The sequence below is a fragment of the Fringilla coelebs genome (genome assembly GCF_963513975.1).
Source record: "Fringilla coelebs genome assembly, chromosome: 2".
Lineage (NCBI taxonomy): Eukaryota > Metazoa > Chordata > Aves > Passeriformes > Fringillidae > Fringilla > Fringilla coelebs.
In genome coordinates this window covers 38,049,428-38,063,805 of record NC_140029.1, presented here as the reverse complement: position 1 = coordinate 38,063,805, position 14,378 = coordinate 38,049,428, and the positions used below count along the sequence as shown (strand labels likewise).

Sequence of the window (14,378 nt, the reverse complement as noted above, 5' to 3'; positions counted from 1 at the left end):
CCTCAGCGGGAGCGCGGCCGCCGGGCAGCCCCGCGCCTCCCCCCGTCCCCGTGCGGCGGCGGGAGTTGGTGCGGGCCGGCGGCGGAGGAGGCGGGGGGCGGCGGGGGCGCGCAGGTGAGCGCGCGGCTGTGTCTGCTTCCGGCGCGCCCGCGTCCCCGCTCCGCCGCGGCCGGGGAGGCGACGCCGGCGAGCCCCGCTCCGCGCAGGTAACAGGGGCCGGGGGCGGCCCCGCCACCGCCGCTGCCCCTCGCAGGCGCCTAGGAGGGGAGCGAGCCCACGGTCCCGGGGGGCCCCTTCCCCCAGCCCGCGGCTGCTCACTCTGGAGCCGACTGGCGGCAGCGCGGGGGGAGGGGCGGGTGCTCGGATGTGTCCCTGCGCTCCGCCAAGCGGAGCCCGGCCGGCCCTGAGGGGCCTGGGGCGCTCCCGGGGCGCTGCAGGTGCGGCCCGAAGCCAGTGTTGCAGGAGGAGGCTGTGGAGCGGAATTCCTGCCTCCCTCGCGCCAGGTTCCCATCTGCGGCGCGTGTCTGCAGACGTGCGAGCTGCTGAGATGACAGATAACACACACGCTGTCAGCTTGCCCTTTAAAAAGGATCGTTCAAAGCAAACGAGCCAGCCGTCTAAATTTGTTTTTAGTAATTCTTAGCTGCCATAAACAAAACCAGCTTTTCTTTCTCACATCTTGAAGAATAAGAGGCACGTTAAAATAAAAGGGAACCTTTAACAGCTGTAGGAGGAAAGCACTGGAACAGATTGAGGGTGATGTTGTCAATTTACAATCGATAAGGTTATAGTTACTGTAATTGTATGCTTGAACTTCACCTGCAGCAGAAGTTTGCAGGATTCAGCAGAATTAAGACCTTAAATTATGACCTTAAATTGCTGTATGATGACTTATTAATTTCTATAAATTATTCTGTATTTCACTATGTATTGTGACTGTAAGGGATAGAAGAGAGCAACCACAACCAAGAATATGTAGAAAGCTTTCAATTTTTCTATTTTTTTATTCATGTGCTGGTTTATAAGTGTAATTACTTATGATGTCCTCATCATGATATCACTGCAGTGTATGCTGTTGGCACCTCACAAATGATAAGTGCTGATTGTAGAGTTCTAGAGAGGCTTAGGGGAAGACACCGTGTTGTGGTATCTTAAAGGGTATTTCAGCTTTTATTGGTTATGAGTTCAAAGATAAGCTTTGTGTATATTTTATGCTGAATGAGACACCTGTACTAACTTAACATTTTTTTTCAGGTACCTCGTTGATACCTTGCAGAGGAAATGGAGGCAATGATGAAAACCCTGTTGTAATTAAAACATAAAGAAAAAATATTCTTTGCTGTGCACTACTCTTACTATCATTCAATGCCTACTATTTCAGAAGATGAAAAAGAAAATGGTTCTGGAAATAATGGAAACACTGAAAACAGACCTGGGAAAGAATCCCCGAAAGCTTCTCTTCACGATCCCGTGAAGCCATACTGCATGTCAGACGCCTCCACTGCATCCTTGGTGTCTGGGGAAGATGGGCATTATCCATGGGGATGTCCTGTGACTCATACAAGAGAGAAGTTTTATACCATCTGCTCAGACTATGCTTTTTTAAACAGAGTCACATCTATTTGTAAAAGTCCAAGTGCTTCAGTTAGTGCCTGCCTATCAAGTAGTGCTGCCTTAAATGTTGGGAATAACACACCTAACTTACTCAGCGTTCAAACTGGTGCTTCAGAGATTATCTACAATGAGGATGCTAACTTGGAAAGCTTGCCTGGCAAACTTGGAAAGCTTCCACTGGCATGGGAAATAGACAAATCTGAGTTCAATGGCGGGAACTCAAATCTGAAGAACAAAGCAGGTGAGGTGGTGATGTTTTGATGTGAAAGAAAAGGGCTTCGTGTTTCCGGCTTGTTTGTGAAGGGAGCTGGCCAGCTCACATGTCCCGTGGGGAAGTGCTACACAAGAGCCTGTACTTCATTTCAAGGAGCCTGCTCATCAGGATAGGAGAGAGAGGAGTGAAAATCAAGTGTAACTGCCAGGGGAAGTGGATCCAAAGCAAGGCTGCCTTCTGCTTAACTGTGTAGTATTTGGGGTGGTTTCTGGTGTCCTTCCCCCCAGCCCTCCCACTGTGTTGTTGGAATGGTTTTTTTTGTTTTGTTTTAATAGGACCTAGTATATTATGCATCTGGACATATCTGGCCTCGAAAGAGGACAAAAGTATTTCTGCTTCAGCACGAGGCCCAGCTCTTCATTTTATACTGTCACAATGGCTTATAAAAAGGAAAAGACTTTAGGTGTATATTATTATTAATGGATTTACATAGAAGTTTTTTTAGAAACTGTAGCTGGTTGTAAGGCTGGCAATGAAAATCAAGCATTTCATTATGTTCTGTGCTTACACAGTGTTGGGAGATGGGAGGTCCATGTTGGTCTGAGAGTCTATTTCTGGGATGGGTGATTTAATGCATTAGAATAATCAGATTGACTTATCTCTCTAAACAGTTGGGCAAGTCATCATTAATTCTGTCCATGATCTAAACACCATGTTGTTTACAGAGCTAATGGCAGCTTTGCAAGCCTGTTGACAGTTTAGATTATGTATTTGAGCTTTCTTCTTTCACTTAACATTTAGTCCCAGTTTATGCTTACTAACAAAACTGGTGTGTCTATTTGCGCTGTATGCTATTACTAGAAGTTCTTAAGGAGAAAGCTGTGAATAGCAAATAGACATTCATTTGATTCTGAAATTTGGTTTGCAGGCAACATGAAGAAACAAGGTACAAAGAAAAAATCCGTGGACAAAAAAAGCAAACAATACAGGGAGTGTCCTCAGCGTTCAGCTCTTGAAGACGTGAAGGAGAGAAAAGTATTGGACCTGCGGAGATGGTAGTATTTATGAATTCATTTATGAAGTTATGAATTTATGAACTACACTAACTGTGTATTTTCTCAGTAAACACTCTTGCTAGTTACCTGATTTCAAACTTCTCAATAATGTCTTTATAATTTTTTTTTAGTAGAGATGTTAAGTATGTATACACTATCTCATATATTCTAGAATAAAAATTAGAGCTTCTCTCCCATCTGTTGACATTCTTAAAACATTTTTCTTTCTAAACATGCCTTTTGCTTTCAGCAAAGGGAGAAACTTACATGGGGATTCATTGCAAAACAAAATACAAGATCAGTAGCATGGTCAGGCAAAAAGTAGCCTTAAACATACCGCTGATATGTTTTACTTCTGATTTTACTTTTTGCTGGGAAATACTTGATCAGAATCTGTAATTTCTATACAACCATTATTGTATTAATATAGCTCACTAATTCAATTAGTTTAATGCATCTGTCTGGTTCTTACTTTGTCTATGACACCAGAAAGTTGGAGTTAAGCTAGGGAATCTGTGGCCCAGAATGACATTCATTAGTAAATTGGTAGAGATGTGGTTTGCCACAAGTGCACGTGTTAGAAGGGACTGGATAAAACCATTTATTATATTAGTACAGAATCATATTTTCCTACAGGATCATTTGTACAAATCTCCCATGGGGCTGTTAGAAATTTGACTGATTTATATGAAATAGGGTGGTGGCATCTGGCAAAGAAATTGAATAACATATTTCTTAATTTTTGTTTTTAAGGTACAGTTGCTTTGGATTTTTTGTTTGCTTTATTATTTTAATACAGATGACATAAAAACATTCAATATAACATGGCGCTTTACTGACATAGCACACAAAAAAGTAATTCAGGTTTGTCATATATGTGAGTCAAGATTGTGTTACTAATATGTTTGAGGTTTTTTGTTTAAGGTATTGTGTTAGCCGACCTCAATACAAGACTTCCTGTGGAATTTCCTCCTTAGTGTCTTGCTGGAATTTCTTATATAGTACACTGGGAGCTGGAAGGTAAAGTCACACATAGACTGCTTTGCTTTGCCTCTAGAGTGTCAAAACTATGTTTCTAATTACAACACTTATGCTTTTTTTAAGTTTACCCCCCATCACTCAAGAAGAAGCCTTACATATACTGGGTTTTCAGCCCCCATTTGAGGAGATTAGGTTTGGTCCCTTCACTGGAAATACAACTCTAATGAGGTATGTTTGGTTCTTTTGATGCAGCTAAGAGATAGAACCTTTAAAAATATGGTAGTAGTTCATTTATTTAAAAACGAAGGGGCTGACATAATAATTCTCTTAAGTTTTAGAATAATGAAGCATACCCGAGTACTCTGACAATGAAACTTCTCAAAGAGTTGTTTGCACTGGCCATTTTGAATGGTGTGATGTTGTTACACAGGTCAGATCAATGTGAAATTCTATTTGGTTTTTGGTTCAGTTGGGTAATGGTTATATAATACTCTAATGAGTCTGGTCTCTTGGTTAGGAAACTTCCTCTTTACACTTATTTTCCTATTTTTGAAAATGTATGTTAAATGCTTGTTAATATCACTGAAATGGTCTGAAAAGACAATTGATACACTCTTAGCTTAATGTAAAATGTAATTTAAGAACTGAAAATGAGGTGTAGTGCTGAATCCTTGCTGCATTGGAACTGTTCAGGAACAAAAACATGGGGCTGGAGTCACAGAACACTTTGAAATTTTTTGTCACTTCTGTTCTACTGTTTCCTGATACTTAAAGGTTGGACCTAAATTCTTTGTAGTTTGTTTATTTTTTGCATTAAATTAATGAGACATTCTAGGATTAAACAGAGACAAGAAGCATCTTGTACTAGAGTGCTGAGCTTTTTGACAGGGCTTTGGTTTGTTACCTTTTGGTGAGATTAGAAACTTTTGTAGTATTCTTGCTTGCTTCATGAGTTGTATTTGATTTAGTTATTTTTTTTAGGGCAATATATAGTATTTGGCAGATCAGGGTTGTGCTGGATGTGAAAATATGGCAACAGTCTATTCTCCATCTAGCATACTGGCTAGATCATTGGAAAATGTCATGAAAATTTCCTTACCTGCTTTAGGAAATTCAGATCCAGGATTTGTATCTCTTCAGGAGTATGTCAGGGCATAGCAACTCTTACAGACTAAGCTGATATAGTGTTCTGTCTCTTCACGTCAACAGTCTATACAGACAAAAGTTAAACTTATAATTCTTATTTGACTTCCTCTTTGAGCATTCTCTGTGCAGCAGAGAAGTTACCCATCTTCTTGTTTTCTTTTTTTTTTTTTCCTGCCTTGTCCAATAATTTTGAAGTGCTTAGCAGATTGGGAAACAGGAGGGCTGGAAGCCAGCCCCATTACCCAGCATAGCATTATGATTGATGTATTATCTTCAAACATGTGAATTTGAATCTTCTGATGTGGAAAAATTGCTGGCCTGTCCTCACTTAATGCTGCCGTGAGGAGTATGAGGCTCTGTAATGCTCAGGCTTTGTGAAATTTAGGTGAGAGAAACCTAGCAGGATAAGCAGAAAGTTTCACTTGGAGGGTCCCTTCTGGTGTCTTAGATTTCATTTGTGTACCCTACAAATCACGGTTGAAGTTTGGTACCTCAGAATTTGTGTGTCTTTCTAAAGGCTGAGTAATTGAACATTAGAAGTGACTGGGCTAAATACAATAGGACCAACATTTCACATCCAGATCTTTGGTTATTATATATCTATGTCAAGTCTGGAAAAGCAAAATGAAGGACAAGGCTTTGTGCATTTACCTCTCTGTCTAGGATATGTTAAGTTTTATATTGGATGCTGTGGTCATCTACAATCTAAATATTAGTGAGGTAAGTACTTAGTAGCACACCAAGACTTTTTTTCCTAAACTGTCAAAGCACAGCAAAGTGTGAAAAATGAAATTGCATTTTATAACTCTTGAGTTACTACAATCTTTAAGCTTATTGTTTCAGATGGTTTAGGCAAATAAATGATCACTTCCATATCAAGGGATGCTCATATGTTCTGTATAAACCTCATGGGAAGAACAAGACAGCTGGAGAAACTGGTACGTAGCTAATGTTAAAGTATTCATCTTTCAGTGTATAAATTGAAAATTCCTGCAGTGTGTAGCATTTGACAGGACAAAGTCTGTAAGTAGTACTTCCAATCCAATATGAGGTATCAAATAGCTACAAGTTGGCTGATTTTTCTGGTTTTACTTTTCCTGTTATTGAGCTAAAAATTTCATTTATACTTTTAATATGATAAAATACATTCTGTGCTATGTAATCTGCTGTCACAGAATTGGAATTTTAAGATATCCAGGAAAACAACTGTGTTTCCAGTTCTGTGTTGGTGTGTGGGAGGATTTCTTTGGTGTCATCCACTGGGAGAGCAAAAAGAATTTGTCCTTACTTAATGTTTTATGCTTTTAAAAAGCCCAGTTTTAAAGGTAATGAACTTACCTGTTCTGCCTGGCTGTAGCTAACATCTCTCTCTAAAGTTAGGTGGTTATTCTCAATTAGCTTATGAAGCTGCATTTTTGTCTACTTTTTAGGTGTGCTGTTTAAAAAATTTTACTTTCATGTGCCATTTACTAGCCTTTGGTACAGCCTGGCTAATTACCTTCTAACTGAAAGGTTCTTTGAAAGCACAAAATCACGCTGAAAAGTTTTAGATATTATTTAAATGGATTTTTTTCTTGACATCCCACTTGAAAATTGTCATGTTTCAGTGCCTCTTCTAGTCTTCTCCTGAAACTGAGCACTGTGGTCACATTGCATGCCTCTATGTGTTCCTGAGACTAGGAAGCTCCAAGAGGCTCATGACACCAAAATGTTTGAGTGTTTTCAGTGGTTTCAGTATTATCATCTATGGGTGCCATATCTGACCTAGGGCAGCTGCGACTGTGTTCTGTTGCAGTGTGTATTTCCTGGGTTAAGAGATACTTCTGGTTCTTTTTTTTAGTTTGATTTTGATCTAAACATAAAGCATATTTTATATTGCATTTCCCTGGTACAGAATGTGCAGCAGATAGTATTTAATTTCCTGCCTGGTACAAAAAAGTAATAAGTTCGAAATCAAAAGTGTATTTTGTGCGTGCCTGTCAGGTCATGTCCTCGCACTTAAAACGCAGTATAACTACTTGGTTGTTAAATAGTTTTTTTTTCCTGCTGACTGTGTTACACAGGATCCAAAGCACCCTGGCCTGTAACCTGATCTTTCTGTGTAGCTGCAGGGGCCCTAGCGAAGCTAACACGTGGACTGAAAGATGAATCAATGGCCTACATCTACCATTGCCAAAACCATTATTTTTGCCCAATTGGATTTGAAGCAACCCCAGTAAAAGCTAGTAAAGCCTATAGGTAGGATACTGTGTTTATGCTTATTACTGCAAATTGATACAATTTTTCTCCATAAATAATGGTTCAGTTTGTGTCATATAGGCATCTGAGGTAGAAAAACACTACATTGTGATTTGAAGGGACTGACTTAAAATGTAACATGACTAAACAGACTACATTGAGAGAATTTAAAACAGAAAAGTGTAAGTGGTATTAAGAAATTGGTTTTTTAAGACCTTCTAGCCATGTAGAGAGAAGATAGTTATTTTATTGAAGGACAAGTGAAGGTAACTGATCTGAAAAATAAAAACATATGGGCTGAAAAAGGCCAGGTGGGGTTTTTTTAAGGCTAAACAATAAAACGGTAATTATGGGGAGAGTCTGTTCCTAGAGAGCTTGGAAGGGAAAACAAAGAAAGAGTGTGTATGTTGTGATTTTCCTTTATAAACTAGAAGCAAAAAGTCTACCGTGATATTACTCCTTCATGAGGTGGATGTGATGAAATTTACATTTAGAAACCAGTGCTTGAGTATAGCAGTAGCAGGGGTTGTGTAGGCATCACAGGATGGTGGTTACGTACTTTTGTTGCATTAATGTTGACTAATAATGGTGATCATAAACTCCAACTACTAACATGCAAGGCATAGAAAAGTAAAGATATGTGAAGAATTTGTTACCAGGAATTGGGAGGGAATGGGGGGGAGAAAAGCTAGACGAGACCTTTGGGCTAAGACCTTAGGTTTGGCTTTTTTAACAATGCTTGAAATGCTGGAATACTTCTAAAAGCTTAATATGTCAGTTATTTTAGAATAAAAATACAGTTCCCTGTGTAATAATTTCAGATTTGTCAGAGTGACAGTACTAGGATAATATAATGCAACAGTTGATAGAGTTTTCAATTAAATACAGATTTTAAAAAAAAGGTAATAGCATTAATATTCAGACAGAATTTGGGGAGAGTCTTGCATTAAAGCTACAAATTTTAACTTTGAAAATATTAATTCTTGAGATACATATTAGCTTTTGTAAGGCATTTATCTTGCTGCTTGATGTAGAGTGCTATGTATTGTAGAGCACTCTGTGCACTCCCTTTGGGGAGAGTAGTTTGTTTTACCTCATTCACTGAGTCACATTAAGCTGTTTTTCCTCTCTCAAAGTGGTTGCAAACGTGGTATGTATTAAAGGATTCTGTTGGACTTTCTCTGTGGTCAGCCATTGGTCAGTATTTATTAGTATTATCATAGAGCATAAGTAGTCAATCCCTGAGAAAATTAGCAGTTACCAGAATTGGGGAATGTTAAACGATTAAAAGTGTAGGTCACTAGTATAAGGTGAGCTTCTGCCTATTTGCTTGCTGTGCAGTCTGACTTTGAGGTAGGGTCACATCAAGGAATAGAAAATGCTAGCTCTGCTTTTGGAGTTCAAAATGGTCATTGATTGGGGTGGTAAAGCATAACTATCCAAATCTACTTGGTTCCCAGTGTGAAGATTATGATAGGGTTAATTAAAGCTTTTAATGTAGGAACAAAAGAATACAGTTTTTTATTGAGACTGAGTTCACTGACTTTCCAAGTTTGTGAGAAGAGTGTAAAATAATATTCCCCAAGTAGAAATCCAACACATTAATCTACTTGAGTTTACCAAAATGTTAAGCTCTTACTTAATCAGTTAGAAAGAATCTGCACTAGAAGACCGAAGTAAAAAAAAGTTTACTAGATACAGTCTGAGAGATAATATGGTCCAGTGTGTGGAAACATAACATGCCTTTTAACTATTTTAAATTTATGTTGTTTAGTAATGAGTGAGAACAACTTTCATTCTTTACCCAAGGCTGAAATGGATTCTTAGTCACTAGTGATGTTATTTTTAAGTTGATAGTAGTTTTCTTTCTTAACAGCAGTTCTAACAGTGTAGCATGAATTAATAAGTTCAAGAAGCTTTTATAGCCTTACTGTAGGCTGGAGGTCAGACCAGATGAGCATCCTGTTCTCTTTGAATTTTCTGATCCTACTAAGGAAAAAAAAAAGTTTTGTTTTCAGGAGGACTACCCCTAGATTCTGGAGCAGTTCTTGTTTACCTGTTTTTGCACTGTACTCACAAAGTTAAGTTTTTGTTTAAAAATCAAGCCAAGAAACATTTTAGGTCCCAAAAGAAGTGGGTGGATAGGTTGCTAGGCTGAGCTTAGAGACAGTTCTTAGGTCACCCACAGACTTCCTGTATGATCTTAGGTTGCTGGATTTGGACTCGGGAGACCTGGGTTCAGTTCCCAGTTCAACCACAGACTACCAGTGTGACTTTAGGTAAGTCAATCAATCTATCCTGTGTCTTGGTTTCCCATCTTTGCACTGATGGAATACATTGTTATTTTACAGGGAATTTTTTGAAAGTGAACAAATTGTTCCAAGCAATAAGGCCATATGCTGTCTAATACCCTAGGCAGAAAAATGTCACGTTTTGTCACGGTTGAAACTGATGTAGTTTTTAATGAAATAATTATACACAGGAAGTCACAGAGCAGTCCTGTGTATCTCGTCAGTTTTGCCCTAATACCTGTCAGAAATTTTCCTTGACAAGGTTACTTCAAGCTTTGAACTTCTTGGAAGTTGATTGCAAAGTAGTATTAGTTCAAAGGTTTGGATTTTAGTATCTGGTATTGGATGTTTAGAAGGAAGCATTTGAAGTTGCCAGTTTTGTTCTTACAGATTACCCTGCAGCTCTTAGTAACAGCTGTCAGCCAAGGTATAGTTTAAAAATAGTGGAAAGGACTCTTTCATGTCTGTTAGACATTGCAGAGAGGGAGGAAGCTGCTTGTACCACATTTATGTGGCTTTCCACAACTCTTATTTCTGTTATTTCTTATCTATTTATATTTACATCATGTACCAGACGGTCTTTCACCCAAATAAAACTGCTTTTAGGGAAAATCTGTCTTCCTCTCAAATGACATGTAGTAGCATCCCCAAGGTTTGCTTTCAGGCCTTGTGGAACAAAAGGTTCCCCGTACGCAATTGCGAGCTCTATAGCACAGGAGCTGGTTTTTAGTTTGGCTGAGGAAACAATTTTAAATGTTAGAAACTCCTAAAAAGAACAAGAGACTGTTAATATCTTTTTCTTTTTAGTATGCATAATAAATCTTACTAGGATTCTATCTTCTATTGAACAGAGGTCGTGTCTTGCAGCAAGAAGTAGAATATTGGATCTTAATTGGAGAGCCCAGCAGAAAGCATCCAACAATACATTGTAAAAGGTATGTTACTTGATAAGAATGTAAAAGAATGTTTTCTCTCAAAACAGTTTGTAGTTCTCAGAGTCACTGAATGACTTTTTAGTTCTTTTGAATTAATATATACATGTGTATATATATGTATCTAATAGAAACAGATGCTGCTTTAGTGAGAAGCTGTGTGTTTTGATGTCAAGGTTGGCTCTGCAGTTTTATATCATCTGTCAGAACATATGTGGGCTGCCGAGATACCACATCTCTTGTTTGAGTGTGACACAGCTCATATTAGTCAGGAAGAAAAGGCAGTTTCAGCTGTTGTCATGCCAGTTGTGACTTACAGACTGCATGGCCCTTGGAGGAGTTTGTACTGGAGCTGAGGACATCCACAGGCTGTGTCTGGGATGTGCACAGAATATTATTCTGCTGCTGAGATTGTGCACAGAATATTCTCCTAGCTCAGGTGCAGGTGCAGCCTGTACTCTATTGTGTTATTTGCTTATCTGTTCATTCAAACAGTACATTTAAGATGAGATTTGACTCAAACAAAGTTGGTGTCTAAACTAGACGTATTGACTAGGAGAACTAGAGGGTGCTGAAGGTCTGGAATGTGAAAGTATGAGTTTCAGTTGGGCTGGAAGGAATTATGAATCTTTGAAAAGCTGAGTGAATGGGGAATGATTGAATTGATAGTTTAGAATTAAATAAAATGTAGGAGTGAGTTATGATGAGAGCTGTCTGGTAAAAGCACATTTAGTCTGCAAAAGAAACCAAGGAACTGAACAAAATAATACAAAAGGGTAGGAGAGGTTTTAATTTAAAAAAGGTTGATGTTTCTCCTTGCCTAAACCACACTTTGCTTCTTTCTTTTCCAAACTGATGAATTGCTAAGTATAAGGAGTGTAACTATGACTCATGGTGCTCCTATTCATTTGGAAGGTGTTTCCCAAGAGCAGGAATAATCACTGTGAATGCTTTGCTTAAAAGTGACACTTTTACAACTAGCTTGATGTCTTTAATACTGAGGCTTTTGTAACTTTACACATTCATTTATCTTTAAATCACTGATAAGCCACTTTAAAGCTACAGGTCTGTATTTGTACATGATTTGTGTATGTGTGCGTGAGTCTTTGTGCTGCTGAGGTTTCATAAATATCAGCTGAGTAGTAATGATTTTATTCTGTAGGTGGACAGATATTGTCACTGACCTAAACACTCAAAACCCGGAATATCTAGATATTCGACACCTAGAGAGAGGATTGCAACATCGAAAAACAAAGAAGGTAAGGTAAACTCAGTAAGATGGGAGGAAACTCATGGTCGGTTTTTTTGCAAACTTACTCATACTTCAGCAGTGTAAGATAACTTCACTAAAAGAATTTGTTCTGTTATGAAGTGTTGCTGAAGACAAAAGTATAATGTGGGTTCTTGCATACCAAAGTCATTTAAATTTACTTGCTGGATAAGATATAAAACATCAGTAGCTTGGTATATGCCAGGATGAACCAGGATATCTGTGTATACAGAATGTATTTGGTCAGAATATTTAACTTTGTTGGTTTAAAATGTAGCTGCAGCAAGTATAGGAATGTTCTGCAGACAAATTACAGGGTCTTTGGGGTGTGACCCTCCAACAACATTTAAGTGGGAAAGTAAGTACAATTGAGTAGGATCAGGCATAAATGAATGTTTTTGTCTCCCTTTAGCGGAGACACTGTCAATGCATGTGGCTTCCTTTTCTATAGGTAGGGCTGTATCTCATGGGTGGAGGATGTGTTTGTGGTTCACAGATTGAAACTCTATGAGAAATAATAGACTGAAGAGATTATTTCAGATGTGAAGACCCTATGGAAGACTGTGTCAGCAAGATCAGAATGGACCAGAACAGATAATTGCTGAGAAGATAGCTAGAAAGTAAAAAAAGACTAGCAGAAGATAAGTGATACTGGCCCATGAAGGGTATAATTGATAGCTTAAAAAGATGAATAAGAAAGTAGTAATTGAATCTGGGAAATAATCAGAACTGATTGATGCAAGTTGTATATTTCTGTATATGATTTTGTGGCATTTTGTTGTTTGGTATTTTTTTTTCCTGGTTTGTATGTTTTGGCACTTCTTGTTTGCTTTCTTTTTGAAAGTATCATGTTACTTGCCACAATGTTGATGTCAAGTATCTGTGTGTGTTAGAAATGTGCCTGTGGTGTGCATTTAACAAAAAACCTCTTTTACTTTTATTAGGTTGGAGGAAATCTTCATTGCATCATTGCCTTTCAGAGACTTAACTGGCAAAGATTTGGTCCTTGGAATTTTCCATTTGGGAATGTTAGACAGAATAAACAATCCCAAACACAAGGACAAGGAATTTCCAAATCAGAGAGTGAAGACAATATATCTAAGAAACAACACGGGCGACTGGGTCGATCTTTCAGTGCTAGCTTTCATCAAGAATCGATGTGGAAGAAATCTAATCTTCGGGAGAGGAGGAACAGTGGGTATCAGAGTTACAATGATTATGATGGAAATGATTAAAATTAACTTTAGATGATAGAGTTGATATATTAAAGTTAGTTTTAATCAAAACATATTAGGGATTTATTAGTCCTAGAACACATAAGAATAGAAATTATGGTATAAGATACAGCTTCATAATTATTAAATAAACATGTTGATATGGTTGCAATAGATGAGATATGATGTATAAAGTGACAGATAAGCACAGATTGTTGTAATTTTGCAATCAAAGGTGAATATGATAGCAAAATCAATCATTTCTTTTGAAATAATTGTACTGTGTCTTGGTCTGTGAAAACAAAAGAGCAGGTTGAAATCAGTCAGTGTAATAAACAGACTTCATTGAATATATTTATTGTTCAAAAGCATGAAAAATTATGGTATGACATTATAAAAAAAGGGTTATTCTGCAGATGATGTAAGGATAAAAGTAAGCATTGCCTTTGTTTTTAGCACTTCATTTTAGTAAGGCTGCCCATATCCAGTGCAAATGAAAAAAAATCACATAGGTTAGAAAACCTTGTTGGATTTACAAAGAGAATGTACATTCTCTGTTTATTTCCTATTTGACTTGTGTCAGTCAAATATTCATATCTCGTCAAGCAGGTCTCAGTTTCTTTTCCCTTATCTGGTTGCCTGTTTTTGACTTTGAGGAATCACCTGTTTGAGGATGGAACTTCTCTATTAGTTTTGCTCTATGGGTAAAGTGGCTGAATTCTTACCCTGGAGCCTCCTGAGAGCACGGACTCACTTAACACAAGCTTATGAAATTCAGTATTAAAAGCTGCATTTACCATTAGCCAAATGAGCTAGCTGAACACTGAGTTCTGTTGGCAGTTCTTTTCCTTGTTCAGTCTTAATCTGTGTCCTTTGTCTGCTGCTTTTTTCATTTCGTGTGAGGGGGATGCAAGTGCTGAAAATTGCTGGCAGCCCCGATGATATACCTCTCAGCCTGCACACAATTCAAGCTTTTTCAGATGTCCCAGGTGAATTCTTTTTTTTCCCTTTTTCTCTTTCCCTGAAAAATCCTGTTGTTTGCCCAAACACATCTCAACAATTGTATTGTTCTGTGTATAAATGTTCATACCTGCTCAAAGATTAATTTTTTGACATAAAAAGATTTGTCATGGAATGCAGGGGTTTTGTAGGTTGCTGCTTTTGTTAACCAAAAATGGGAGACTTTTAGACTTTTGTTCATTCAATAAAATTTGTTTTCTATCTGGTTGTTTGCTTTTCATTTGTCTTGGAAATGATGGCCCTGCATTTAGTGAAGATCTTCAGCAAAGTAGGTAAGCGGCAGATCAGAGTTGCAACTACTGCTTGGCAAAGTAGGTAAGATCCCTTGGGTCATAAAAAGTGGTGCTCAGTGCAGCTGTTGTGACTTCTACTATTTAATTTCTCTAAGCCTGCAGCCTCATGA

The 14,378-nt window shown here is 38.3% G+C and overlaps 1 protein-coding gene across 2 annotated transcripts; it reads left to right on the top strand.

Annotated features, from left to right (window-relative positions):
* On the top strand, nucleotides 1–14,159 carry BIVM (basic, immunoglobulin-like variable motif containing). 2 transcript variants are annotated; one of them, XM_084226840.1, is made up of 11 exons: nucleotides 1–206; nucleotides 1,255–1,855; nucleotides 2,757–2,883; nucleotides 3,808–3,903; nucleotides 3,988–4,092; nucleotides 5,854–5,948; nucleotides 7,116–7,248; nucleotides 9,456–9,527; nucleotides 10,391–10,474; nucleotides 11,634–11,730; nucleotides 12,686–14,159. In XM_084226840.1, the coding sequence occupies exons 2-11, from the start codon at nucleotides 1,366–1,368 to the stop codon at nucleotides 12,974–12,976; spliced, it is 1,590 nt and encodes a 529-aa protein (XP_084082966.1). In that variant the 5' UTR covers nucleotides 1–206; nucleotides 1,255–1,365; the 3' UTR covers nucleotides 12,977–14,159. The 2 variants fall into 2 exon arrangements, with proteins under 2 accessions (XP_084082966.1, XP_084082967.1); XM_084226841.1 differs by lacking the exon at nucleotides 9,456–9,527.
* The last annotated feature ends 219 nt before the right edge of the window (nucleotides 14,160–14,378 follow it).